The sequence below is a fragment of the Diabrotica undecimpunctata genome, chromosome 1 (assembly GCF_040954645.1).
Source record: "Diabrotica undecimpunctata isolate CICGRU chromosome 1, icDiaUnde3, whole genome shotgun sequence".
Taxonomy (NCBI): domain Eukaryota; kingdom Metazoa; phylum Arthropoda; class Insecta; order Coleoptera; family Chrysomelidae; genus Diabrotica; species Diabrotica undecimpunctata.
Genome location: NC_092803.1, coordinates 166,531,135 through 166,557,390, shown reverse-complemented (window position 1 = coordinate 166,557,390; position 26,256 = coordinate 166,531,135). Strand labels below are relative to the sequence as shown.

Sequence of the window (26,256 nt, the reverse complement as noted above, 5' to 3'; positions counted from 1 at the left end):
ATAAGAGAATTAATAATATTCCAATTAGAATAAATGACGTCCAAGTGCCTATTGCAACATCAGCAAAGTACTTGGGGATCACTCTTGATGCGAAACTTCGCTGGAAAGATCACGTGAAGAAGAAAAGAGAAGAACTAGGCATCCGCTACAAGAAAATGTATTGGTTGATGGGAAGACATTCCTCTCTATCCATAAATAATAAACTCCTAATCTATAAACAAATACTGAGACCAGTATGGACCTATGGCTGCCAACTCTGGGGCTGTGCCAAGCCTAGTAACATCAAAGTAATCCAGATATTCCAGAATAAAGTGCTGAGGAACATCGTAGATGCGCCTTGGTACGTTAGGAACAACAACCTTCACCGGGACCTCAAGATGGAAGACGTCAATCAGATAATCAAGAAATTTGCAGGGAGCCATGAACAACGACTCCATCATCATGTAAACGTCGAGGCTATCCAGCTCCTCGACAATACGAACCTAGAGAGAAGGCTCAAAAGAACAAAGCCTTTTGAACTGTTATAATGAGTGAGTGAAAAGCAGAGTAAAGTGTTGTGCGAATATACATGCTAGTTATTAGAAATAATAGGAAAGATACTAGTGAGTAGACACCTAATTTTAAGATTTCATTAGTAATTTAAGTTAGAAACAAATTGATAATTGGTCTTACTGACCAGATTTTAATGTAAGTACACTTCTGTGTCTTTAGTAAAAAAAAAAAAATTAATTTGCGACCCGTTCTTCAAATGTCACGGCACGCCACTGCTTTCTGATGTCCTCATTTGTTATTATAGAGGCCATCGTATGTGCAGAAAGCCAAACACCTTAATTAAGTCATCCTAAAAGTTGAAAATCAACGTGAAAGAATACTGTTAAGTGACTTTAATGTAACAGGAATTGTACTAACACTCTGAGAACATTGCAAAAAACTTCTGATTAATAACCGTCAAAGATTAATAGATTATATGTGAAAAACACTATTTTAAAATTCTAAATCGGTTTTATGAGCAGAAATATAAGATTGCATTGAATTTTAGACTAAAGATCAATGGTCATAGGGTATATCTTCAGAATTGATGAAAATGTGGACATATTAATCAGCTAATAAACAAATAACGAAAAAAAACAGGCAAGTTATAATAAAATGAATGAAATATATCGTCGAAAGACAATAAATCATAAAAAAAACACAAGTATAAGTCCTAGTTAAATAATAAGAAGAAAAACTAATTAAAGTTCGAGCTACACTGACTATTTTGTAGTGAAATCGTCATCACCAGTGTATAATAAATGAAGTATATGATTTAATTTGTATCTTGTAACGTCAAATCATAAAATAATAAAGAAATAAATATAAAACAAACGTCATGAAGAATAAACCAAAACATGAATTAAATGAAAGACCATCTTTTATGAAATGGAAATCTCATACGACTTACACAATCGCTATACTGTCCTGGACAATGGGTTTAACGAACATTTTTTATATACCAACATTAATTTTAGAAAACGGAATATTAGATTTCTTTGCAAGTCACATTTTAGTAATGATTATGGTAGGATTACCTGTAACTGTTATTGATATAGCAATCAGCCAGTACTCATCTAAATCGATGGTTCGATGTTGGGACATTTGCCCATTTTTTAGGTAAGTCACTACACTAAGATAATCTTAAAACAAAAGGTTTAGGCGATGAACTAGGATTTCGAATGTGTTTAAAATGCTTCAGATTATTTTTTCAGTAAATGTAGGTGAAAAGCGGGCAAAATGAGGTACTTAAGGTTTAAATTGGGATTTAAAACAAATCTATAACCTTCAAGGTCTTGAAAGAAAGCAAATAACTGTTATAGTAGTAAATATTTAAGTATTAATATAATTTAATGTTAAAAAATTAAGCTTTTTTTTATATGAAAAAACAGAAAATAATGTAAATTACCCCATTATTCCCGTCGTATAGGGTGAAATGGGGTACGAAATTAAAACCAAGAAAAGCCTATCGGCACAATTCGCATACAAGTACTGATTCATTATCCTCATCTTCTACACCTGCACATGAATTGTGGGCTCATTTATGGCAACTGTAATAGCTTATCCATTTCTCTGTGAAACTTGAATAAAAGTCTCCGCTCCGCATTACAAGCACTCAGTGTCACTATCTTCGCTTTCTGAATCTGACTGTACTTTTTTAGTTTCTTTCAATTTCGATTTTTTACTCGTCTGTGATTTGGTTTGATCATTTGCTATCTTTCTTTTTGCTGATTTCGCCGGAATAGCCTGTGTGTTATATGTGCCAATTCCACATTTTTTATACGCGTTTCTGGGATTGATTTATTTTAGGCACTGTTGCGATAGACTGCTAAACTCAATAAATGGTAATATTTTTTACTTTTGTCGTATCTCTCAAATATTTACATTTTTTTAAAACATCTTCTATTTTAGAGGAGCTGGTTACGGAAAAGTTATTTTTATTGTTCTATTCCAAATTTATTATAATATTCTGAACAGTTATGTATTATTTTATTGCTTCGTACCAATACCAAAATTTCAAAATCTTAACAAAGATGAATCCCAATATTTAGGAGACAGTAACTATGATCACTCCAACAAAAATTTAACCTTTTCATCCAACACGGAAAGGTTTTGGTATACCGAAGTAATTCAGTTTGATCGAAGGCTACAATATTTAGGTAAATGTATTTATCTACAATTTTTTACATAAGTAAACACGAAAGTAGTTAATTTTTACATTTAAATTAAATTATTACATTTAAAATTATTACATTTTAACACCGTTGACTCAATAGCTTAGAGGGATGGAGGACCCATTACATTAGCGTTGCTGTAGTTGAAACTGGGCAAATGAGTCGTAGTTTAAAAGGGCGTAGAGAGAAGAATTGAAGGACCAGCAGCCTAGGCTGGAATGAAAAACAGATTAAACACTAACTTAAATTTAATTCTAGGATTAAATTGCAATTTCTGATTTAAACTAGACATTACTGGTTTGAATGAAAGAATTTAACTTATAACTGCGGTTTTAGGGAACACTAAGTACTATCAATGATTGATTTTAGTAATATATATTTATGAAAGAATAATGCGATATGCACATAATATTTTACGAGGTAGCGATTTGAGCTAAGAGGCTTGCGAGATTTTGCGACTGATTTATATGATAACTTTTACTCAACAGCTGGTAATATCCAAATAATGCAGGCGGCAAGTGACGGGGTTTTTACTCCAAAGGACCGTTAAATACCCTCCTTCGTTAATCCTTCTAAGAATCGCAATATCGGCATGGTTTAGAATCTATACGGGTGAAACTGAATTTCACCAGGTCGAGTCACACGTTAGCCATACACTCTAGTGCAGAATGGACCTGCCACTTTGAATTGGAATTTTCAAGTGAGTTCAATCGGCCGAAAATCAGATGGGTGGTACGGTGTGAGTTGAATTCTCATGACTCGGAAAAGCTCATTCATTGATCTCGGATTCATTAATACCGGAGGATGTAAGATGCTAGAAAACCGAAAAAACAATATTTCAAAACCATCTGAAGGTTATCACAGTAATTTTTCTTTTTTCATGTCTATTAACCCTGCAGTTAAAAGATAATTAAAGATAAACATATCGTCTAGTTAAAATAAGAGATAACATTCAACAAATTTTAAACCTAGGGGAAACCAGCCTTTCTATACTCCAGTAACCTTGACCTTTCTAAACTTCTTATTTGGTGATATATCTCGGTGTTAGTTTTACATGCTCTCCCATTCTACTTATGTGGTTATTCCGATTCTGTTGTCTGTCTAGTATCCAGTTGTTTATGTTCATCATGTACCTCTAATAAGATATGTACTTGGAACGTAAAAATAATGTAAGAAGCTGAAAAAACTCGTAAAGCCATTATGGAAATGCAAATGCTCTCTATAGACATAATGGTAGTAAGCGAAATGCGCTGGATAGATTCGGAGTAATGCACAGTCAGCGACATAAGATTTATTACTCAGGAAAGCCTAACACCGAACATATAGAGTCAGATTAATATTAAACAATAAAACCGCCAAGATGGTGGTAAAATTTCTTCCCACATCAGAAGGTAATATACTATGATATATGTCAAACTTGAATCCCTTGCCCACAAAAACTAACATAATTCAGTACAGTAATAATGCTACTCTCGGTAGAGTCGCCATATAATAAGGAAAATGCATTATTTGGGATCAGGTGCAGGTTCTTTTCAATGTTAAGTAGTTAAGGGAGAATAATGGTACATCTTTACTTGATGAAGTCCACGTTTATTCTGATTGTCAATCGAATGTAAAGTGGATTATTCAAACCACCTTTTTACTTACGCAGCAGAACCGTTAATAACCACGGCACTTTACATTACTATCACTGCTCAGCGCATTTTCGCAGATCCGAGTCGTGAGCATATTCCTTATATTTTGTTTATTTGTGCTAAGCGACTCGGATGTGAGTCGTTGTTATAATAAATATAGTAAAAAATTAATTTACAATGTTTTATTAAATCAAATGAGAAATATTATATTAATTGTTTATGAACACTTACGATAAAAACTTCCAAATAAAATTGAATAGTACTTTTTCGTGATGCTCATATTGTAATAGGTAAATATGTATTATACACTGAAATAAAATGAGTTTACTGGCAGAATCATTGGAACCAATCCACTACATTTTTACACCAAATAGATCAGACGATTGAGCGGTTCGTTATCCCTGATATAACTATTACTGGCAGAATCATTGGAACCAATCCACTACATTTTTACACCAAATAGATCAGACGATTGAGCGGTTCGTTATCCCTGATATAACTAGAAATGAGATGGTTGTTGCTAGAAGATTACGTATCAGTCACACCAGATTTACACATGGTCGCCAAATGAATTCTACACCTAAGCCAATCTGTCACTATTGCCAATCTCCACTAAGCGTTCTACACATCCTTGTAGACTGCCCTCATTACAATAAACGACGCCAAGAACTGGGCATGAAGGACGACATCACAGATATATTATCGAACTAGAGCCAAGTTATCACAAATATCCTCTTCCTGAAGCTAGAAAACATACTAAATAATATATAACTATAGTATATTATAATATGTAATTGTACCTTTATAATTATATCCATGGTGCCTCGTGCTAATGGCCGAAGCTGTCACAAGCACGTTAAATTAAATAAAAAAAAAATTAAAAAAGAACATATAATAAAAAATTCCCAAATTTAAATTTATCTCGAAAACAAAATACGATCTGGAACAAGAGTACAGGAAATTTTTAACTTTTTGAGCTCTTCTATTGTGTAGTACGTTCCAATTTAGTAGTCTCAGCCTTATAAAAGTTTCCAAGAAATTAATATCGGATAGAGTTTCAACAAGCGAATTGAAAATCCAACGGCATTGTGACCAGGTACAATATCTGACTGTTATGCAAATTAGTAATTAGAAAGTCAATATCGGCAAAACCAGCTTATTCAAAGTATAGGTACTTACCTATTATAGTCTTTTGTTGAAGGATATCAATTTATTATCCTTAGAATATGTAAAAATTCTCAAGAAATTAGTATCAGGTTCAGTTTTCAATGAAACAAAGATCTAATCTTTAACAGAATTGTGACCATGTAAAATACCTGCCTATTATACTGATTAGTAATAAAAAAGTCAAATCGGCAAAAGCAGCTTATTCAAATTATACTTATAGTCTTTTGTTGAAGGATTTCAATTTATTACCCTTAGCATTTATGAAAGTTTTCAAGATATTTATATTTTCAGACTAGAAATTGTTAGTGGGATATCAGGTAACAATTAAAAGGTCTTTAGAAAATAAAATTTTTATTTAAACTAATATACTGAAAGCAATCTATCTGTTGGTTGAATGGTATTTGCGAAAACAATCTCCCATGCATAGTCCAGGTTTCTCGTCACAATCCGCACACTCGTAAATTATGTTTTTCTAATTTTATCGACAGGACATATTCTACAACATTTTTACTTTACACATACTTTTTTGTTTCTTCCTTTTTAGATTTACTAGCAATTACTTTAGGCAAATGTTGGTGAGCAGGACTACGTTTTTTACTTTTACTTGTTTTATGGAGTAATTCGCGAACGACTTTTAGGCGAAAATCTGAGAGGGGGAGTTTTGTACCAGAATATTTATTATATAGAAAAAAGGCGTAAAGCAAGATTACCCGGAAAAAGTGGAGCCCTAGTTTTTTATACCACCGTAACATTTTTCTGGAACATGGGTAGTACGACAACATTTTTGATCTTGTCTATCTATACCTTCTATACCTGCCATGTACTAGTTATATTTCAATATTGGTAATGGTCTGACTACATTCCATCCTCTCCTGGTTGTATGTTCAGTCAAAGTATTTGAAAATTCAGAAAATATATATATACTTTTTCTTCTTCTTCTAATGGCTCCACAACCCTTTGAGGGTCTCTACCTGCGTAGCAACGTTCTTCGCCACTACCTGATGTTCATGGTTTTAAAATCTTTCTCTACATCGTCTATCCACCTTTTACGGGACCTTCATTTTACCCTATTTCGTTGGGGTTTTACAGCTCGATAATCTGGCATTCTTTCTAAGTGGCCAAAACAGTTTAGTCTTTGTGACTTTACAAATCTAACGATATGTGCATTCTGCATTAATTCATCCAGCTCATACTTCATTCTTATTCTCCACGAACCATCGCTTACAATGGGTTGGTCCAAACATCCTACTTAATATTTTCAGTGGTTGAAAGGGTCCATATTTCGCATCCATAAGTACCACATCCATGTGGTACTGTTTTGTAGATTCTAAACGATTCAGTAACTTACTTCATTAAGTCTTTGTATGCATAAAAGCACTTATTATCGCTAAGAATCCGTGCTTGTATTTCTTAATTGACGTTGTTGCTGTCAATGTCATGCTAGACATGTTTGTAAGGGAATATTGCTGTTGGTATGACCCAATTTAGAAAGATAATAACCGGACCATTGGACGGCATAGAGAAAATAACAAAGATAATCATGGTGCTAAATACTATCAACGAAAATGTATGACCTCGTCTCACCACATAATCTACTTCCATCAATACATTATTAATTTTGACCTATTCAAAGTGGTTTCTTTTTGTCATAATTCTCATCTTATTTATTTTTTCAGCATATCTGCATTAAATAAATGAAAAGAACAATACTATGCACTAAAGTACTATAAATTCTCAATTTCCACGTATTATTTTAGATTATCCAAACATGAAGCTAGTAGGCTGTTTATTCGGCCATACTATCATTGTATTACTACTCAATTTTCGAGGAATCGACTTTCTAGAAGCAGTTCTGCCTTTTCTACTGGGTTTGACAATTATACTATTTTCAACAATACTGTTAGTAACAAATACTGTTTCTGGAGCCTGGAACGCAATAGCAAATTTACTTTCCAAAGGTTTTAATTTCAATAAACTTCTATTATGGAGAAAGGAAGAAATAATTACTGACGTGTTTAAGAACTATTTATTTTCAATGGGTATTGCCTTCGGTAAGTATAATACTACACTTATTCCAATAGGCCATCTAGAAGTTAGAAATAGTTACAAAAAAAAAACGGGAGTGACCGAGGAGGGGAAGTATAGCTTTCTTATCGTCTACGCACGGCGCGATGGTTTTAAATTTAATTTATTTTATTTTATTAAGAAAAATGCGTGGGACTGCAGTCCATCGTTTTACAGTCTAGCGTTCAATTGCATTTCAGTCGTTTTTATTTTATCATACCTATAGCGATCCACAGCACCGACGAATGCATTCCATCCGTAGCTCGCGATAACAAAGCTATGCTTCTAATAAGATCTTCTTAGAGGATTGGAATATATTTATCTTTAATATCAATTTATGTAATCACCAATATTTGATAATCAACGTGTGTTTTTAGTCGGTCATAAGCTTATGTCTGGAAATATTATTTATTATCGTCAGAGACGATTTCTGTTAGACAAACTGATCTTAAATTTAGTATCCAAATAAAATACTAACTTAAATGATGATGAAAGTAAGAAATATTACAGAACCCACAAAAATTGCTGGAAGTATCTGTCTGTTCCACAGTGTTCCACCACTGTTTGTTGCTGGTAGACCCATAAGGGGCTTCACCGTAACAAAGGAGAATACGGATGAAATTTCCAATTGGGAGATAACAATGAAAATACAGATATTGTAAATCTAGACGTCAAAAAGAAAAATTCCATTTTGAAAGAAATTTTATAACTATACTATAAAGTTGATAGCTTGTCTCACGCTGCTGTATGGAAAATTTTAGAGCTAAGAAACATCCCGCAAAAAAAAAATAATAATTTCTATTATAAAGTCACTATATACTGATGCGAAATGCAGCATGACACACAATGGGATCAACAGTGACGAATTCGACGTACTTACTGGAGTTAGACAGGGATGCGTGCTTTCTCCGTTTCTTTTTAACATAGCTATAGACTATGTTCTCTCCAAACTAGACTCCGACACAAGAGGGATACAATGGACGTTAACCACACGCCTAAGCGATCTAGAACACTATCTGCCTATTAGGTCAAAGGTTCCAAGATCTGGCTTACCAATTGGAAACACTTTCCACTGAAGCCAATAAAATAGGTTTGAAAATCAATATTAGTAAAACCAAGTCCATGAGAACAAATGCAAGGAACAACACGCTATTTACTATCGACAATATGCAGATTGAAAATGTGGAAAACTTTACGTATCTTGGAAGTGTCATAACAGAAAACGGAGGTACAGAAGACGATATTCGTATGAGGATACGAAAAGCCCAACAAGCTTTCAGCACGCTCAACCCTGTTTGGAGATCTGGCGAGTATACTACAAGGACAAAGATCCGAATATTCCGATCAAATGTCATGTCTGTTCTACTCTACGGATGTGAAACCTGGAAAGTGACAAACACCCTCACAGACAAACTGCAGGTCTTTGTTAACAAATGTTTACGAAGAATTGTTCGTATATTCTGGCCTAACACCATCAGAAACGAAGATCTGCTACACCTGACCGAACAAAAGAGGGTACAAAATGAAATTAAGTCCAGAAAGTGGGGTTGGATCGGCCACACACTCCGAAAAAATAGTTCCAGTATCGCAAACACTGCCCTAGAGTGGAATCCCCAAGGGAAAAGAAAAAGAGTAGCCCAGTAGAAACTTGGAGAAGATCCATCATGGACGAGATAAGAGGCCAAGGAAAGTCTTGGAATGAGGTGAAGGCCTTAGCGCAAAATAGAACCCGATGGCGCGTTTTCACTGAAGCTCTATGTATATATAAAGTTGCGCCGTAAAATATCTTACCTTGATAAGATAAATTTGAAATATTTGTATTGGACTGGAAACTTGTACTGAAAATTTAATATTTAATAATCTAAATAAAAAAAAAGATAACGTTTTTGTTTTAGGTGGTTTTTCGAGCATAGCTGCCCAAGGTTCCTTCAGAAAACCAATATACCGAACCGCTATATGGGCAAATCTTATTAACTTTTTGACATCTATTTTATATAGCTTTTTATTTGCAAATTTTCTAGAAATTATCAGATATCAAGAAAAAAATAATCGAGAAGTTCAAGCAAATCATAATGGAACTGACTTTTACTATATTTTTACGGAAATTCCAACCGCATTTAAATATTTTCCAGGTGAACCTCGATTTTGGCAACTTGTGTTTTATATTGCAATTTATATCAGAGGTAAGGTGTATTAGATTTGATTTGGTATTAAGAATACATTAGGTTAGAATGTGTTATTTCGGTATAATTTATGTACACGTAAACTACGTTAGATCTCGGTAACTAATAGATGAGTACATTTCACCATTGTCTGCCAAGAGAGTAGTAACCTATAATAGAACATATCTGCCGTCTACTGCCTTCACAATATCAATGTATTGATTTATTAAAGCGATAATAAGAACAAGAATATTGCCAAAAGACAAAAACTAAGATACTGCGAAGTTACTAGCTGTAAATCGCTGCAATGAAAACCTAATTCATAATCATGGAACAAAAAAACAAAATAACGGCACTAAAAATGAAATATCTCATAGAAAAAATAAATTATAATGTTAAACAAGACTTGGCAGAAGTAGAAATGAAGAGACAAGATAAGAAATCTCACAACAAGCCCTGTGATTATCTATTGAATTGCAATGGATTACATATAAGGTTGTTTAACCTTCTTAACGGTAAATTTTTAACAATTGGTTAGAGGAAGGTACCCTCAGGTATATGAAATCCCCTTTTCTTTAGCCAAAAGACATTTTTTCAGCACCGTGACGAAACAATAACACAAAGTATCTATCTTCAAGAAACCCGCATAATAATCTTATTTATGGATGATGATGATTTATGATAAATAAATGTCTATTGGAGGTCATAAAATATGATTAGAATAGAATATCTGTAAGTATCCAGGTATACAGTACATTCAACCAACTTACATCTCTAAATGATTAATGGAATTCGCAGAAAACCTTTCGTTGTGGTAAAAGGCACGGTAAACTGCACTGGAGTTCTCCATAATCTTTTTAATTACTTACTTTGTTTAGAATGTTTTTGCCTGTATTATCAATTAGTTATTTTGTATAAAATGAGGAGCAAAAATTCAAATGGAATTTTAAATATTATTGTTTATTTGGCTAATAATGAATGTATAAATATAATTGTTAATTATCTGTACAATTATTTTGTAAATAACATTGTAATAGTGTACTTACTGATTATTTAAATTTATAAATCATCATCGTCACTAAATTCACTACCGCTATCATTATGTAAATCTATAATCACTGGATTAATAAATATAAAGCCTAAAAAATCGATTTTCCAAGAATCTGTACATTGTAGAAAAAAATGTTTCAAATAAAAAATGTAGCTGAGATAATTTTAAACAAAAATGTTTATAAGCATTTTTTGTGTAGAATGAACCGTTCTCTTAGAAACAGCGCTTGAAGCGACCGTCGATTTTGCATGTCAATTATGCGCGCAAAATCAATGTTCAATAAAATTTGTATCAGCTCAACGGTAAAAATTCGATATCTTTTGATTCAAGTGACCTATCGACTAAAATCACGATGCATTGTAAAGGTAAAGAGTTCAGCTTTCGTATGCAGTTTTTGTATTTTGCCGCAACTAAACTCAGATTTTATATAGGTGTTACATAAATAAACGTGGCGAGATTTTTGCCATTTTTTATGATTTTCATGAGATCAATACAATATATCCCTTTCACTGACTGGCCACTAGAAAGTTTCGATTACTAGAGCCCAACCTTTAAATCCTTTAGCATGAAATCTTAGTTTTGAGTTTTGGCAACAAATGTGAGGCACTTGAAATATGTTTAAAAAACGCTGGATTTAAACTTTCACACAATAAACGATCTAAAGTATTTTAAACTTTTTTTTTTAATTACATTACTACGTTTTTCAAAAGAACAAAACTTCTGCAATAAACTACACCCAAAATTGTCTTCTTAAATGCATTTCCCGTGACATGTGATCGTTTGTAATGTAAAACATTAAATTCTGCGTTTTTTATTCATATTTCAAATACCTCATATTTGTTACCACAACTCAAAATTGAAATTTCATATCATAGGTTTTAAAGATTGTTCTTTAAAAATGGAAATTTTACTACAACTGGTCAATGAAAGTGATCAATTTTATTGATCTCAGGAGAACCGTAAAAAATGGCAAAAATCGCGCCACGTTAATTTATTTAATACCTTTATAAAAACTGGGTTTATTCTCGGCAGAATACAAAAACTGCATACGAAAGCTGTACTCTTTGCCTTTAAAACACATTTTGACTTTTGTCGATAGGACATTATTTGGATCAAAAGATATCGTATTTTTACCGTCGAACTGATACAAATTTTATTGAATATTGATTTCGTACGTGTAACACATACAAAATCGACGGCCATTTCAAGCATTGTTTCTAAGAGAACGGTTCATTCTACACAAAAAATGCTTGCATACATTTTTGTTTAAAATTATCTCAGGTACATTTTTTATTTGAAACATTTTTTTCTACGGTGTACACATTCTTGGTAAATCGATTGTTTTGCGTTTTTACCCCGTTTTAGGGGGAAGCCCAGGGGTAAAAGTGGCAAACTTTTTAGAATCTTTTTTGGTGTCCCAAAATTAATATTCTCTGCAAAATTCAGCTTGTTCTTATGATTTTTAGAATTCCCTGATGACTGGACTATAAAATAATACTCATCACGTATTTATAGACTACAAGGCATCCTACGACTCTCTAAATATAAAGGCCGGTTTTCACGCTACGGTTTCTTGTACGTTTTGTGGGTCATATAAAACGTACGACAAAATTTACGTTTTGTCCAGTGTATACACACTACGTTTTCCCTTCCGTTTTCATTCTCATTTCTAATTCAGAGTCTTGAGTTGTGTGAAGTTTGTTTAGTGATTTTTTTTATTATGGAGGAAATACGGCTGCTTTCTTTTATTTTTTCAACTATAACGATACTACGACTGAGGAAAAAGAGGATGAAGAGGGAAAAGACAAGATGGTCAGGAGAGTGGGCTTCTAAAAAGAAGTCAGTATTCCCACGTCTCGTTAATAAAAGAACTGAGAGTCAAACCAGATGACTGGCGCAATTATTTGCGAATGGACACCTCAGCCTATTATTGCTAGATTTGGTAACATCATACATATTGAAACAAGACACCTGCAGGAGAAAAGTCATTACACCCCATGAAAGACACACAGCAAGGACTTGGAGTTCACAACCATAATATCCAAACCAGCGTTAAGCCAAATAATTCCTGAAACCTGTAATGCAATCTACTTGGTTTTAAAACAGAACTACTTAAAAACTTTTATACAATTCAAAAAATTCCCCGAGAAAATCGTGCATGCATTGCCGCAAATCTGACATTATTAGGCTTTTTTTTGGGAAAAATGAAGCGAACTGCAGTGGAGCTAGTCCTCAACTGAGTCAAGATCGGACGACTTGTCTGAACATGTATTTTCACGTAACGTTTTATCCCGCCAGTTCTCGCAAAACTATGCTTCTCCCATCATTTCTGCGATCTGACCTTGGATTTCATTTCGATTCGACAAGATGTACGTTTTGCTGTTTACATGCCACGTTTTAATGTATAGGATTTGTAATATCCAACAAAACGTACAATAAGATGTAGCCTGAAAACCGGCCTTAGGAGAAATGGTCAGAGCAATCAAAGAGCCAGGGATGCCAAATCAGTTGGTAAATGTAACTAAGCTAACTCTTGAAAAAGTTAGGAAGCAAGAGGAGGAGGGAGCTCCTGCGCCAAGGTGACACTCTCTCCTGTATACTCACCGGTTCAATACATAACAAATCAGTGCAAATTCTTGCCTATGATGATTATAATATGATATGTAATTATAATTATTGAAGAGTGTGATGCACTATATTAATATGGATGCAGTAGGACTTGTGTCTTGTGTTAAATGTTACTAGCGGACCAACTCGACATCGAGTTTTGATGTAAGTTTTGCTGATATTTAAGAGGGGCGGAGTCTAACGATCCATCGTTTCCGTCGCCTGGTGTAAATGTTCCAAAAATCCTAAAAATAAACTGTATCGACGCCAATTTTTTTAAATTGAAAATCGATACAGTAGTTTTTTAGGATTTTCAGGAAGATTTACATTAGGAAAGCGTAGCGTAAACGCAAAACGTAGTCTAAATCTCTAAATATTAATCACAACACCTCACACACGCTGCACTTGTTGGAAACAGAATACTTTCTAACTAAACATAAAAATAAAAAAATACCAACTCATAGTGTAAAACAGACCCCATAAATTAAAATCGGAGACAGGAGGATCCCGAATTTTGAGTGGCCATTATCGTTATTCCTTAAGTGGAAACACTTGTTGGTGCATTCCAGCATTCGAGAATTGACGCGTTGTTGCATTGTGTATAATATTGAATTCCTATACTTTACTATAGGAAAAATTCATTTTATAGCCGCCATTTTTAAACCGGTTCGAGTTTTTTAAATTTTAAACCTTAGGGGGAATCTACTCAACAATCTGTTTAATTATTCGAAAAAATTATTCTCCTATCTATCACCGTTTAGGAGGAGTATTGCGCACAAGAAAAGGGCTTAGCCTTTTAGTATATAAGATCGGTGGATAAAACTTTTTCTATCTTATAGACATATCACTTTTTCTATTATTAACTTTAACAGGCAAAAAATGCGTAGGTACCTAATAAATTATGTAGTATATTTGAGACTTTATTTGAATTTATATAAATCATAATTTTTATCCATAGTTATTTTTTAGGACTGTGCGCATCAGCTTTAATGACATCCACATTTTTGGGAATTATTTATGAAGAAAGGCCGAAACTTTACAAACATCCTAGAACCTGCTCTCTACTGTTTTGTGTATTTATATTTTTATCAGGGTGTTTTTTTCATACAAATTTTGGACCCATAGCTGGACCTTTGACAGTGTCTATCGCCAAAGATATTATTCTACCAACTATGGTAACCTTACAAGTAATATCGGTTAGTACATAAACTATAATAATTATTTTATAAGTCTGTGATAACGATACCAGTATCATTCAAATTTGTTATAACATTCACGTTTTGTTTATATAGATTTATTACTAAATTACTGATACGGGATTTTTCTTTCGATATTTATTTCACGTCATTGATTAGGTATGCAAATTCCTCTTGTACAATTGTAACGATTGTACGGTGTTGTCTAGTTGTGGCAACAGCAGACAACTTTTTAAACTGACGACTCACCAAAATTCAAAGGCGACACTAGTTTTAATTTAGATGCACTTGTTTTAATGTCCATGCTTCCAAGCCATAAAGAAGAGTAGTAAATACGTAACACCGAAGCATTCTTAGGCGCACTCCTAACCTTATTTCCCGACAACAAAGTAACTTTTTGAGTTTATCGAATGATATTGTTATATGCACGTGTTATTTCGTCTTAATTTCTTTGGTTTGGTCTACATTTGATGTTATCCATATTTCTAAGTATTTGTAGGTATCCACACTCTCAATTACAGTATCCTCAACAATCAATTGGATGTTTGCATCTGCTGATTTAGTCATGATCATACATTTAGTTTTTTTCAAATTCATCCTTAGTCCGTTATCATGACAGCATTCATTAAGTTGCATTACGTTCTGTAAATCATTGTTGTTGTCCGATTATTACTGTATCGTCTGCAAAACTCAAGTTATTCAAAACTTCTCCATTGATAGATATACCTTCTATTGAATCTAAGAGAGCTTCTTTAAGTAGCGCGTCACTGTAGACATTGAAGAGTAGTGGTGACAGCACACAACCCTGGCGGACTCCTCTCTGTACTTTGATATCTAGGGTGTTCCGGTTGTCAACTCTTACCTTGGCGGTGTAAGTCCAATATAGATTAGATTTAATTTTCATACCACGACTGTCAATATTTTTGCTTTTTAATATTTCTACAAGCTTTTTATGTCTAACCTTATCAAATGCCTTTTCAAAATCTACAAAACATAAGTACGTGCCCTAATGCATATCCATGCCTCTAAGCAAGCACATTCAAGCCGAACTACGGGTACTAGCGTCATATAAACTTATAATTAGTAACATAAGTATATAATTACATACCAAAATACATTGCCTTCTTTCGACAAGCAAGCATCATTATCATCATCAGTTTCATTTCCCACAGAAGTAATAATTGGTTCTATTGTTTCCTCCATTAACATATCGAGTTTCCAGAATGTTTCTGCCTCTGCTATGATAAATCTTATATCTTTTTGCCAATTGTCAGATGAAATTTTTTATATGTAGTCAGATAATAGTCATATCCCTTCATTTGAGCCCAGATTAGTTCGTTGGGGTTAAGTTCACAGTGATAAGGAGGGAATCGCAACACTTTAACTCCATGTTCTTTTGCCATTTCATCTACACCATACTTCTTAAATTTTGGTGAATATTTTTTACATAGCTGCAATAACTCTTTTTGAGTAAACCTTCTGCTAGCACTACTATTTCTTTGGTTATTTGCCAATCCAAGAGTTCTTGCTTTCTTCATTTAGTGTTAGGTAACGTTTCCTTTAATCTTGAATGGTAACTGGCATTCTCCATGACTATTACAGACTTGGTCGGTAATAGTCTATCATTTGACTGAAATATTCCTCAACAATATCAGCAGTCATTTCTTAATGGTAGTCGTTCGTAGAATTTAAAATAAAATGTAGCAAGCCTCCATCAACAAATCCTTTCTCTTTCAATATGAGTGATAATTAAACATTCATCCCACTACCAAAAAAGCCAAACCCACAACACTGCAATGAGTTCCGTCTGATAAGCCTTATGAGTCATGCAGTAAAAGTCCTACTAAAAATCGTACATAATCGTATCTATAGAAAGTGCGAAACAATCATCGGAGACGATCAGTTTGGATTCAGAGCCGGCATGGGAACGAGAGAAGCCCTGTTCAGTTTACTAGTTCTCGCCCAAAAATGCTACGACCAACAGAAAGATATATTTATATGGTTTGTAGACTTCGAAAAAGCATTTGATAGAGTAAGACACGACCTACTATTAGAACGTTTGCAAGAAGTCGGTTTAGATGGAAAAGACATCAAATTCTTAAAAAACTTGTACTGGAACCAAAACGCCAGAGTTAGGATCGAAGGTTCCACATCCGCAGAAGTAGAAATTAGGAGGGGAGTTAGACAAGAATGTGTTCTGTCGCCTCTGCTGTTTAATCTTTACTCCGAGTTTCTATTTAAAGAAGCATTGGAGGATTCCAAGGATGAAGTCAAAGTGAATGGCGTAAATATCAACAGTATCAGATACGCCGATGATACAGTGTTAATTGCGGATTCCGACGTAGGTCTACAACGACTCATCGACAAGACCAACTCAACCTGTGAGCAATTTGGTATGAAAATAAACATTAAAAAAAACCAAAGTGATGTCAATCCGAAAAAACCAAAACGTACCTCAACCTTGCACAATAAATGGGCACATTTTAGAACAGGTCAATAGATTTAAGTACCTGGGATGTTGGATCGATAGCAGCCTAAATCCTGATCTAGAAATAAGATCGAGAATAGAACAGGCCAGAAAATCTTTCGAAAAAATAAAAAAACTGCTTTGTGATTCTCGAATAAAACTCGAAATTCGACTACGTTTATCAAAATGCTACGTCTGGTCGAGTCTTCTATATGCAGTTGAAACGTGGACCCTAAAAACATCAACCGTAAATAAATTGGAGGCCTTTGAAATGTGGATCTACCGGAGAATGCTCAAAATTTCATGGACATCGCATACCTCAAACGAAGAAGTGCTGCATAGAATAGGCAAGGAAAGAGAACTTTTTAACACAGTAAAAGTTAGAAAAACATCATACCTAGGCCACATACTGAGAAATAATAAGTACCAATATGCCCAACTTATAGTGAAAGGAAAAATCGAGGGAAAGAGAGGCCTAGGAAGGAAAAGACTATCGTGGCTCAGAAACATCCGACAAATTGACAGGGCTAAATTTTGAACAGCTACTAAGAACAGCTGAAGATAGAGAAGATTTTAAAATTGTAGTAGCCAACCTCCATTGAGGAGAGGGCACTTTAAGAAGAAGAAGATAATTAAACGGCGACCTTTACCATTAGGAAATTATAAGACGAGTGTATGTATTATTAAATTGTAAGGAAATGTCATAAACCAATATTTAATATTTTTATAAAAATTAATGTGGGTACGTAATATTGACACTTTAGTTTTTTTATAATTAAGTAATTTTATGTTCTCCGTCACTGAGGCGTTCAGTTATTGCTTAATCCCTAAGGGTTTGCTCAGTTGCATTTTATGTTGTATTTGAGGTTTGCCAGGGTGGTCATATTAAACTCGAGTGAAAATTCAGATAAGAAGGTATCAATTATTACGATTTTTCTACATTGGCCAAATCTGTATTTAGACATTTGCTATAAAATTGTGCTATCAATCATTTTTTAATGTATTATAAATTAAAATACAGAAACCATTGACCGCGATATTTGAAAAAACTCTTATTTTTGCAGCAATTTAAAAATGTTGATAATTTTGTTTTTGAATAATGACATTTAACATAACTACTTCAAATTACAGCAATTAATGAGTTACATATTAAAGTGTGCTAAATCTCAGCTAGATCGACTAAACAGTTTGTAAGTTATTCAATTTGTTTATTCCAGATAGCGATTATTTAAACAACTGTACTTGCCCAAACAGTGACTCTAGAGCTATTCAGCACATCGCAATCGATTATGGTGAAAAAAACGAGATCTTAAAAAAAGAACCTTCTAGGACGAATAGGAGCCAAGATGGCAATTTTTTTTTCTTATAATCATATTTCCATTGTTTATTCTAATGACTGTCCATTCCATTATCTCTTCTCTGAATTAATTTATATTTAAATGGGAATAAGCCACAATTAAAGGTTAAAATACGTTTATTGACGTTTCAATTTCCACTTCGGAAATCGTTCTCAAAATACAAACATTAGTAAATTAAACAAATTTTGTTTTTTGTTACTTAGTGAAAAATTCTTCTAATAATTTAATTTTATCTGACTCATTTATATTGACAATTCAGACATACCTTATACATGTTAAAGTAGACGACTTTAAAATGATATTGCCAATATTGTTGAGTTGCGTTCCTGGGACGACTTTACTTATAAGATAGTTCATTCGATTACATGAAATCAACTTTAACTTGAGAATATCCGTCAGAAAAAATCATAACATGTAATTCGTCTTTAAATACCAGTATTGGTAAGTCAATAACATATAGAGAATACATCATTTATGTTTTTTAAATAACAAACATATAAAATCGGAATTTGGTGTTTATTGAAGGTAAACTAAATGCACGATCAAATACTTACCATGTCGGGATAGTATTATGAGGTTTTTTTCCTGGTTTTTCCCTCATAATTTACTATGGAATCACTAACAGGAGAATTTTACTGTCATCATGACATGTATTTGTCTTTTTAAAGACGAATTTTATTTTATTATCCATTATATCCAAAATTTTTTTATCCATTTTATAGATAACATATATCAAGAACTAAAAGTGATGGTACTCGTAAAATACCGCCTGTCCGAGTTCCGTTGCAAAAAAAATTGCAATATTTCCGTTTCTATGGCACGCAGAAGCTTGATTTTTTTTTAAATTGCGGTAGCTCAATAAAATAATAAAAACTATGCTATTGTCACCTCCCGGAAAAATATATCTATACCTCTGCATGGTGAATTTAGACAGTCAAGGCAGTAGAAAGATCTAAGCATAAGTGAAACCTCTTTGGATGATTTTTATCGATTGATGAGCATTGATAACATACTTTTTATTTTTTAACAGGTACTTTGGATCTATGGAATGCTTCGTTTCCTTGAAGATTTACATTTTATGCTTGGTTTTGCTCCATTAGTATACTGGAGGGTAGGTTTCACGCTTGCAGCTTGCATGGTGCCGTTACTAAGTACAAAATTGGCTATCAACTATTTTGCAAATGCAGATTTAACTTCATTCGAAATTGTACTTGAAAAGTTTATCTTGTCTTTTACTTTACCGTGGGTACCATTTATGAGTAAGTAAAACTATCATCGCATTATTTAATGGTGTTGTCCTAAAATTATTTATTGATTTTTTTTGGGTATTTTTCACTCATTTTTATGTTTAAATACGACACCAACCTTTTTTTTTATTGTTAGCTAAACAGCGGCTATTCAGGCCTGGAGGCCTATGGCTTCTATTTTTTTCAATATTGTTTCCACTCATCTCTGTTTTTCCTCTTTTCCTTCCCAATTCAGTATTCTTAGTTTTCTTACATCGGTTTTAACCTCTTCTGCTTCTTATTTGGTCTTTCTCGTCTGCGTTTTCCACCCGCTCTTCCTGTTAATAGTTTTTTTGCATGTCTGTTTGTGGACATCCTGTAAACATGTCCCATCCAACGTGCTCTTTGTACTTTTACTTTTTGTATCATGCTTCTCCTTTTGTATCTTTACTTTTTGTATCATGTTCGTCCATATATCTTGGGTAATATATTTCTTTCCCATCGTTCCAATTTTTGTATATTTTTCTGGCTTAACACTAGTTAATAAGTTTTGCTGCCATACATAACCAAAGGTTGCACAATATTAACTTAGATGTGATCATTCTGTTTGGTGCTCCTACAGCTTTACTTCCTTTAGTGATCCTTTTTTCTAATTCAGTATCTTCTTCGGCTCTATTTGTAATCGTCACTCCAAGGTATCCAAGGTAGCTTTTTTTACATATAACGTTTGGTTGCATTTATTTTTGCTTAGGTTTTTAGGAACTTCTTGTTTCATAGTCTCTACTCCCATAAAATGGTCCGTGTTTCTGTCTGCCCATCGGAAACTTCTAACATTCGTGATTGTATTGGCGTGTTTATTTTCAATTAAAACGTGATTGATGCGATTGGCAGTATTACCATCCGGGGAGATCCATGTTGTTTTATATATATATTTTCTGTCAAAATGTGTACTCACATGTAATCATGTACTACATGATTTTCATATTTTGTTCTATTGCAAAATTTATTAGCAGCATGCCGTTTTCATTTGATGTTTCGTGTTTACTTTTCCCTCCCGTGATATTTTTGTAGATGTTCTCTCTTCCGATTTTTACGTTAAAGTCACCTATTACTACTTTTAGATCGTACTTCGGTAGGTCGTTTAAAAGTCTTTTAACGGTACTTTCCTCTCCGACGTTAACAGAAGATACTTTCCGAGATTTTTTGTAATGTAAGTCTCCTACACTTACATTGAGACTTTCTTTTATTAAAAACCCCGTACCCAGCAGTCTATTTGCCCCACCACTATTAAACAAGATTGCTTTATCAATTTCTGATATTCCGGTTGTCTTAAGTTTTGTTTCTTGGAGAGCAAGAAGTTCAGTTCGTAATGATTCAAAATGCCGATTAAGTTAGTGAACAATAGAACTAGCCCAATTATTAACAAAATTCGAAAAAGTGAGGAAAACTTTATTCTTTCTGTATTCACAGAGCAGTTACATTCATATAATGATGTTGCTGCAATGACATGTATTTATACGTAGGTACCACTAAATAATTATTATTTTTAATCTAATATAATTTTAAGATTTTGAGCTCCTCAACTATTAAAATAATTGCTGCTTATACATTTTCTCTGTCAAGAAAAACAAAAACAGATTACTGGGAAAGACTCACAAAAGGACTAGAGATGGATTTCTATGGACAACAGAAACAAGTATGGCGCTGCATAAGACAACAAAGAAGCGAAGTGAAACAACTAGTTGAAATAGAATACATACAAGAGGATACATGGATGGCCTTCTTGACAGAAATGTTTAAAAAACAAAACGAAGAACCTTTACCAAAAACGCCAAATATAATAACTGAGGAAAAGACCGAAATCGCCTAAAACGATGTGAAAGAATGAATAAACAAATTAAAAAACAGAAAGTCTCTAGGAGAAAATCAAATACCAAATGAACTCTTAAAATATGGAGGTGATCATCTTGTACAACAACTGCAACTTCTTATTAATAAAATAATCACCACGAACAGAATACCAGATGAATGGAGGAGAGCGATCATGGTGATGTTCTTCAAAAAAGGAGATAAGAAAGACCCCAATAATTATCGAGCAATAAATCTATTAAATACAACATACAACACTCAAATTGACAACAAGAATAATAGCGACAAAAATAAACGAACGAATATCTCTGCAAGAGGAACAGTAAAGGATTTCGGACAGGAAGATCATGCACGGATGCAGTTTTTGTAATAAGACAAATAAAAGAAAAGTCGCTGGAATACAACAAACCAGCATATATGTGTCTGATAGATTTGAAGAAAGCGTTTGATAGAGTGAGAATTCGGGACGCGACACATTTATTATATGAAAAGGGAATATCACTGGATTTAGTAAAAACCATTGAGAATATGTATAAAGATAACATAGCTATGGTAAAATGTAAAGGAAAACTATCGCAACCTATCAAATATGAAACTGGCATTAGACGAGGAGATTCGCTGAGCCCATTAATATTTAATCTGATAATGGATGAAATCATAAAGAAAGTTAAAAAAAAGAAGGGGATATAGAATGGGAGAAAAGGAAATAAGGATAATATGCTACGCCGACGACGCCATAATAACAGCCGAAAATGAAGATGACCTACAAAGATTAATTAAAGAATTCGAAGATACGGCGCTCATATACAACATGGAGATCTCTTCTTCTTCTTCTTCTTCTTTTTATATAGACATGACTCTGTCTGTTTTTCAATGTGCCTCCAGTAAGTTGTCATTCCATCGTTTGCGTGGTCTTCCTACTGATCGTCTTCCTATTGGGGAACCGTCTCTTGCCGTCTTTACTACTCTATTTGTTGTCATTCGGCTTATATGATCGTTCCATTCTGCTCTTCTATTTCTTACCCAGTTTTTGATGTTTTTGATGTTCTCCACCTTGCATCTATGTCGTATATCTGTACTTCTAGCTCTGTCCCATAGTGTCTTACCATCAATTTTTCTAAGTTTTCATCTCTGCTGTTTCTAACATCCTTTTTGTTCTCTCTGTGTCAGGTCGTGTTTCTGCCGCGTATGTCATTATTGGTCTGATGACTGTTTTGTAAATTCTGCCTTTCGTTTCTTTTCCGATATTTTTATTTCTCCATATTGTTTCGTTTAGGCAGCCTGCGGCTCTGTTTGCTCTATTCACTTGATCTTCCACTTCGGTTTCGAGCTTTCCGTAGCTAGATAATATGATGCCTAGATATTTAAACTCCATCACTTGTTCTATTATCTGACCTTCCAGCTCCAATTTACATCTTAGTAAATTTGCTGTTATAACCATGCATTTTGTCTTTGTTGGGGAAATTAACATGTTAAATTTTCTGGTGGTTATATTAAATTGGTGCAGCATACGTTGTAAATCATCTTCACTATGAGAGAGTAGTATTGCGTCGTCTGCATAGCAGATTATTTTAAGTTGTTTTTCTCCCATTTGGTATCCTTTTTTAGTTCTTACTTTTTTTATTATTTCGTCCATAATCAGGTTGAACAATAGAGTTCTCAGGGAATCTCCCTGTCTTATCCCATTGCCAGCTTCAATAGGGTCGGTTAGTTCTTCTTCTACTTTTACTTTTATTGTGTTGTTTTGGTAGATATTTTCGATCGTTTTGATTATTCCTAGAGGTATGTCTCTTGCATTCAGTAAGACGTAGTAAGAAGTAACATGGAGATCTCAACAGAGAAAACTAAAGCGATAGTGATATCAGCGGAACCGAGACGATGTAAACTAGTCGTAAATAACAAAATAATAGAACAAGTGATGGAAACTGAATACTTGGGAATAAAACTGTCAAGCTACGGAAAAGTGGAAGAAGAAGTACAAAAACAAGTGAACATGGCAAAGAGAGCAGCAGGATGTCTCAACAACACAATCTGGAGAAACAAATACCTCACAACGGAAACGAAAACCAGGATATATAAATCAACAATAAGACCGATAATGACGTACACAGCGGAAACAAGAGCAGATACGGCGAAAACACAAAGACTACTGGAAACAACAGAAATGAAAGTCTTACGAAAAATAACAAACCAAACTTAAGAGACAGAGTAAGAAGTGAGGAAATACGAGCGAGATGTGGTATAGAGGAAATAAACGCGTGGACCAAAAAAAGAAAAGTGGAATGGAATCAACACATCGAAAGAATGACAGAAAATAGAATAGTACGAATAGCAAGAGACAAATCGCCAAATGGAAGAAGATCATTGGGACGACCGAGGAAAAGATGGTCAGACAACGTCAATTGAGGCTAAAAACCGAAGTAAAACCGGCATTTTGCCTATTTATAAAGTAGGAAGAAGAAGAAGACATTTTCTGTAATTTAATAAAAGCTTTCTAAAAAAGCCTTATTGTATCATTAACTGTCAGTTAATGGTTTGTCCGAAACAATCAATACTCATATTATCATTAAGCGCGATTAAGGAATTCCTACAATTTATTGAGACAAGGACAAAATCGGTTGAAAACATTAAAACTTTATATTACTTAATGAAGTTTAATATTTGTGACTAAGTTGCACGGAATGATTTACCACACTACGAGTTAGAGCTTGCTTATCGGAAAATAACAGAAATTTCATAAATAAATCTTAGTATAATCCATGTAACTATTTGGATATAGTAGTACCATCTTTCTAAAAGACTCATTAATATTCATCTCAGCAAGATGCTATTGATCGAAATTACATAAACATTTCATAAAAAGGATAGATCACTTGTTTATGGAATTTTACTCCTCTAACAATATAGATCACTTGTTTATGGAATTTTACTCCTCGAACAAGAGCACCCCGCTGAGCTGACTATTAATGAATCTCTTAGAAAGATGGTAGTACTATAACTGTTTCAAATATTTAAATCTGTAAAATACCACTCATTGTGACTCATTTAATTTTATTCATGATTTGAATATAGTTTTATTAGTTTTCGAAACAACGATTTAAAAGTGAATGTCACCCTCTTTTAATGCATTTTCCGTTCTTCAACGTACTTCGTCAATTGAAAGTTAAATGTCCATAGCAAACAACAATAAGTAAACAGACATTTTATTCTCATTGTAAATAAAACAGTAATAACAAACTGTCGTACAAGACTTGGCAACAATGTTCTAAATTTGCTATTGACGTATATCTCCGTCTTGTACTTCCTTTTTATATCATCTACGAATCTCCCGGCCCTGATCTTGGGCTAGTGTATTTTAAACTTTATAATTCTATTTTATATTGGGCTCAAACGGGAGGCAAATTTAGAGTATCTACCTATACAAACATTTACTTGCTTTGGAATCAAAATTCGTATTTCATTGTCAATCATCATTTTAATAGTAGTTAAAATAAAACAAGACATTTTAATGACTTTAATTTTAGTTTTGGTAAGAGTAATACGAAAGAAAAAATGGAAGATTATACTAGGACCATCGACCGATTGGAAATTGCCTATTAACTTGGAAAGTAGTAGGAAGGTGTTTCAAGAGATACACTGTACACAAGAATATTTATACGAAAAACATTTAATACAAGATAAAATAAAAAAATATGAATGATTGATGTTATTTCAGTTTATTGAACTTAATAACAAAATTAACAACAAATAAACTACTTGTTTTCTTCTTTGTCTAAAAACCTTGAATTATAATATTAAAATATAACCTTGAATAAGTAATAATAATAAATACCAAAATACTATACCGGTAATCCTAATATGAGTAACATTTTTTTAAAATGCAGGTTATCAAAAGTTACTCATTCACTCATTAGAATCATTACTGGATCAAAACTTACACGTTTCAAAGTTTAATAAGATATTAATTTATTTAAATAACACCCATTAGTAATCTACAAGTTGAATGCTGTGAAATGCCAATGGATATAAGACGAAAAAACTTGGCATCAGACTTTTAGTTAGATTGTACGAGAAAAAGTCAAGTTTAATATCCAAAATACACCAGCTGTTCTTAGCAGACTTAACAGAAAAATATTGGATAAAAAAGAAAACTCTAAATATAGTAGATTTCTATTCAAAAATGACAATATATGATAAACAACTATATAAATATGACTTAAACCCAAATTAAAATATTGACTTTAATACTCTGGAACAAGTTCAGGTATACTTGTTAAGGGACTACAGCAATTTACCTTTATCTTTATCTAAGAAAATTAGTGTTTATATCTGACAGTTCACAATTGTTCAAAGGTTATTATATGCTATATACAGATGCATCCAAAAGTATTGAAGGTGTGGGATGTGCATACTGGGATAATAATAATAAAAATAGTAAAATGTTTAAACTCAATTCCATTATGAGTATATACACAGCTAAATTAATAGCATTAGTGGAAGCACTAAAATATTTATCTAATATAAATGATAAATGATATAAATGATTCAAAGTTTATAATTTATAGTGACAGCAAAATTCTTTAGGTAAAATTGGTGCCATAAATCCTAATGAATTGGCAAAAAACGCAGTGACACAAGGAGTATTAACTCATTATCTTTGTACGTCTAGAGATATAGAATCAGACATATTCAAAGAGCTTAAGAAAGAATGGAAAGAAAGGTATATTAATGAGAATATAAACACAGGAAA

General features: G+C 33.3%; 2 protein-coding genes across 2 annotated transcripts in view; one reads left to right on the top strand and one right to left on the bottom strand.

Moving 5' to 3' along the window:
* Polr1B (RNA polymerase I subunit Rpl135) overlaps positions 1 to 26,256 on the bottom strand; it is a 95,897-nt gene that overhangs the window by 63,709 nt on the left and 5,932 nt on the right. The gene's annotated exons all lie outside the window — the stretch shown is intronic.
* LOC140441204 (sodium- and chloride-dependent glycine transporter 2-like) lies at positions 1,268 to 25,238 on the top strand. The gene is made up of 7 exons (XM_072531782.1): positions 1,268 to 1,650; positions 2,443 to 2,690; positions 7,264 to 7,557; positions 9,466 to 9,753; positions 14,360 to 14,586; positions 19,442 to 19,670; positions 25,031 to 25,238. Exons 1-7 carry the CDS (start codon positions 1,370 to 1,372, stop codon positions 25,204 to 25,206), a joined length of 1,743 nt encoding a protein of 580 aa, XP_072387883.1. The 5' UTR covers positions 1,268 to 1,369; the 3' UTR covers positions 25,207 to 25,238.

Coding starts and splice junctions, on each gene's coding strand:
- LOC140441204 (XM_072531782.1), top strand. CDS start 1,370: ATGAAGAATAAACCAAAACATGAATTAAATGAAAGACCATCTTTTATG. Junction 7,558..9,465: donor TTCAATGGGTATTGCCTTCG/GTAAGTATAATA, acceptor TTTTTGTTTTAG/GTGGTTTTTCGAGCATAGCT. Junction 9,754..14,359: donor TATTGCAATTTATATCAGAG/GTAAGGTGTATT, acceptor GTTATTTTTTAG/GACTGTGCGCATCAGCTTTA.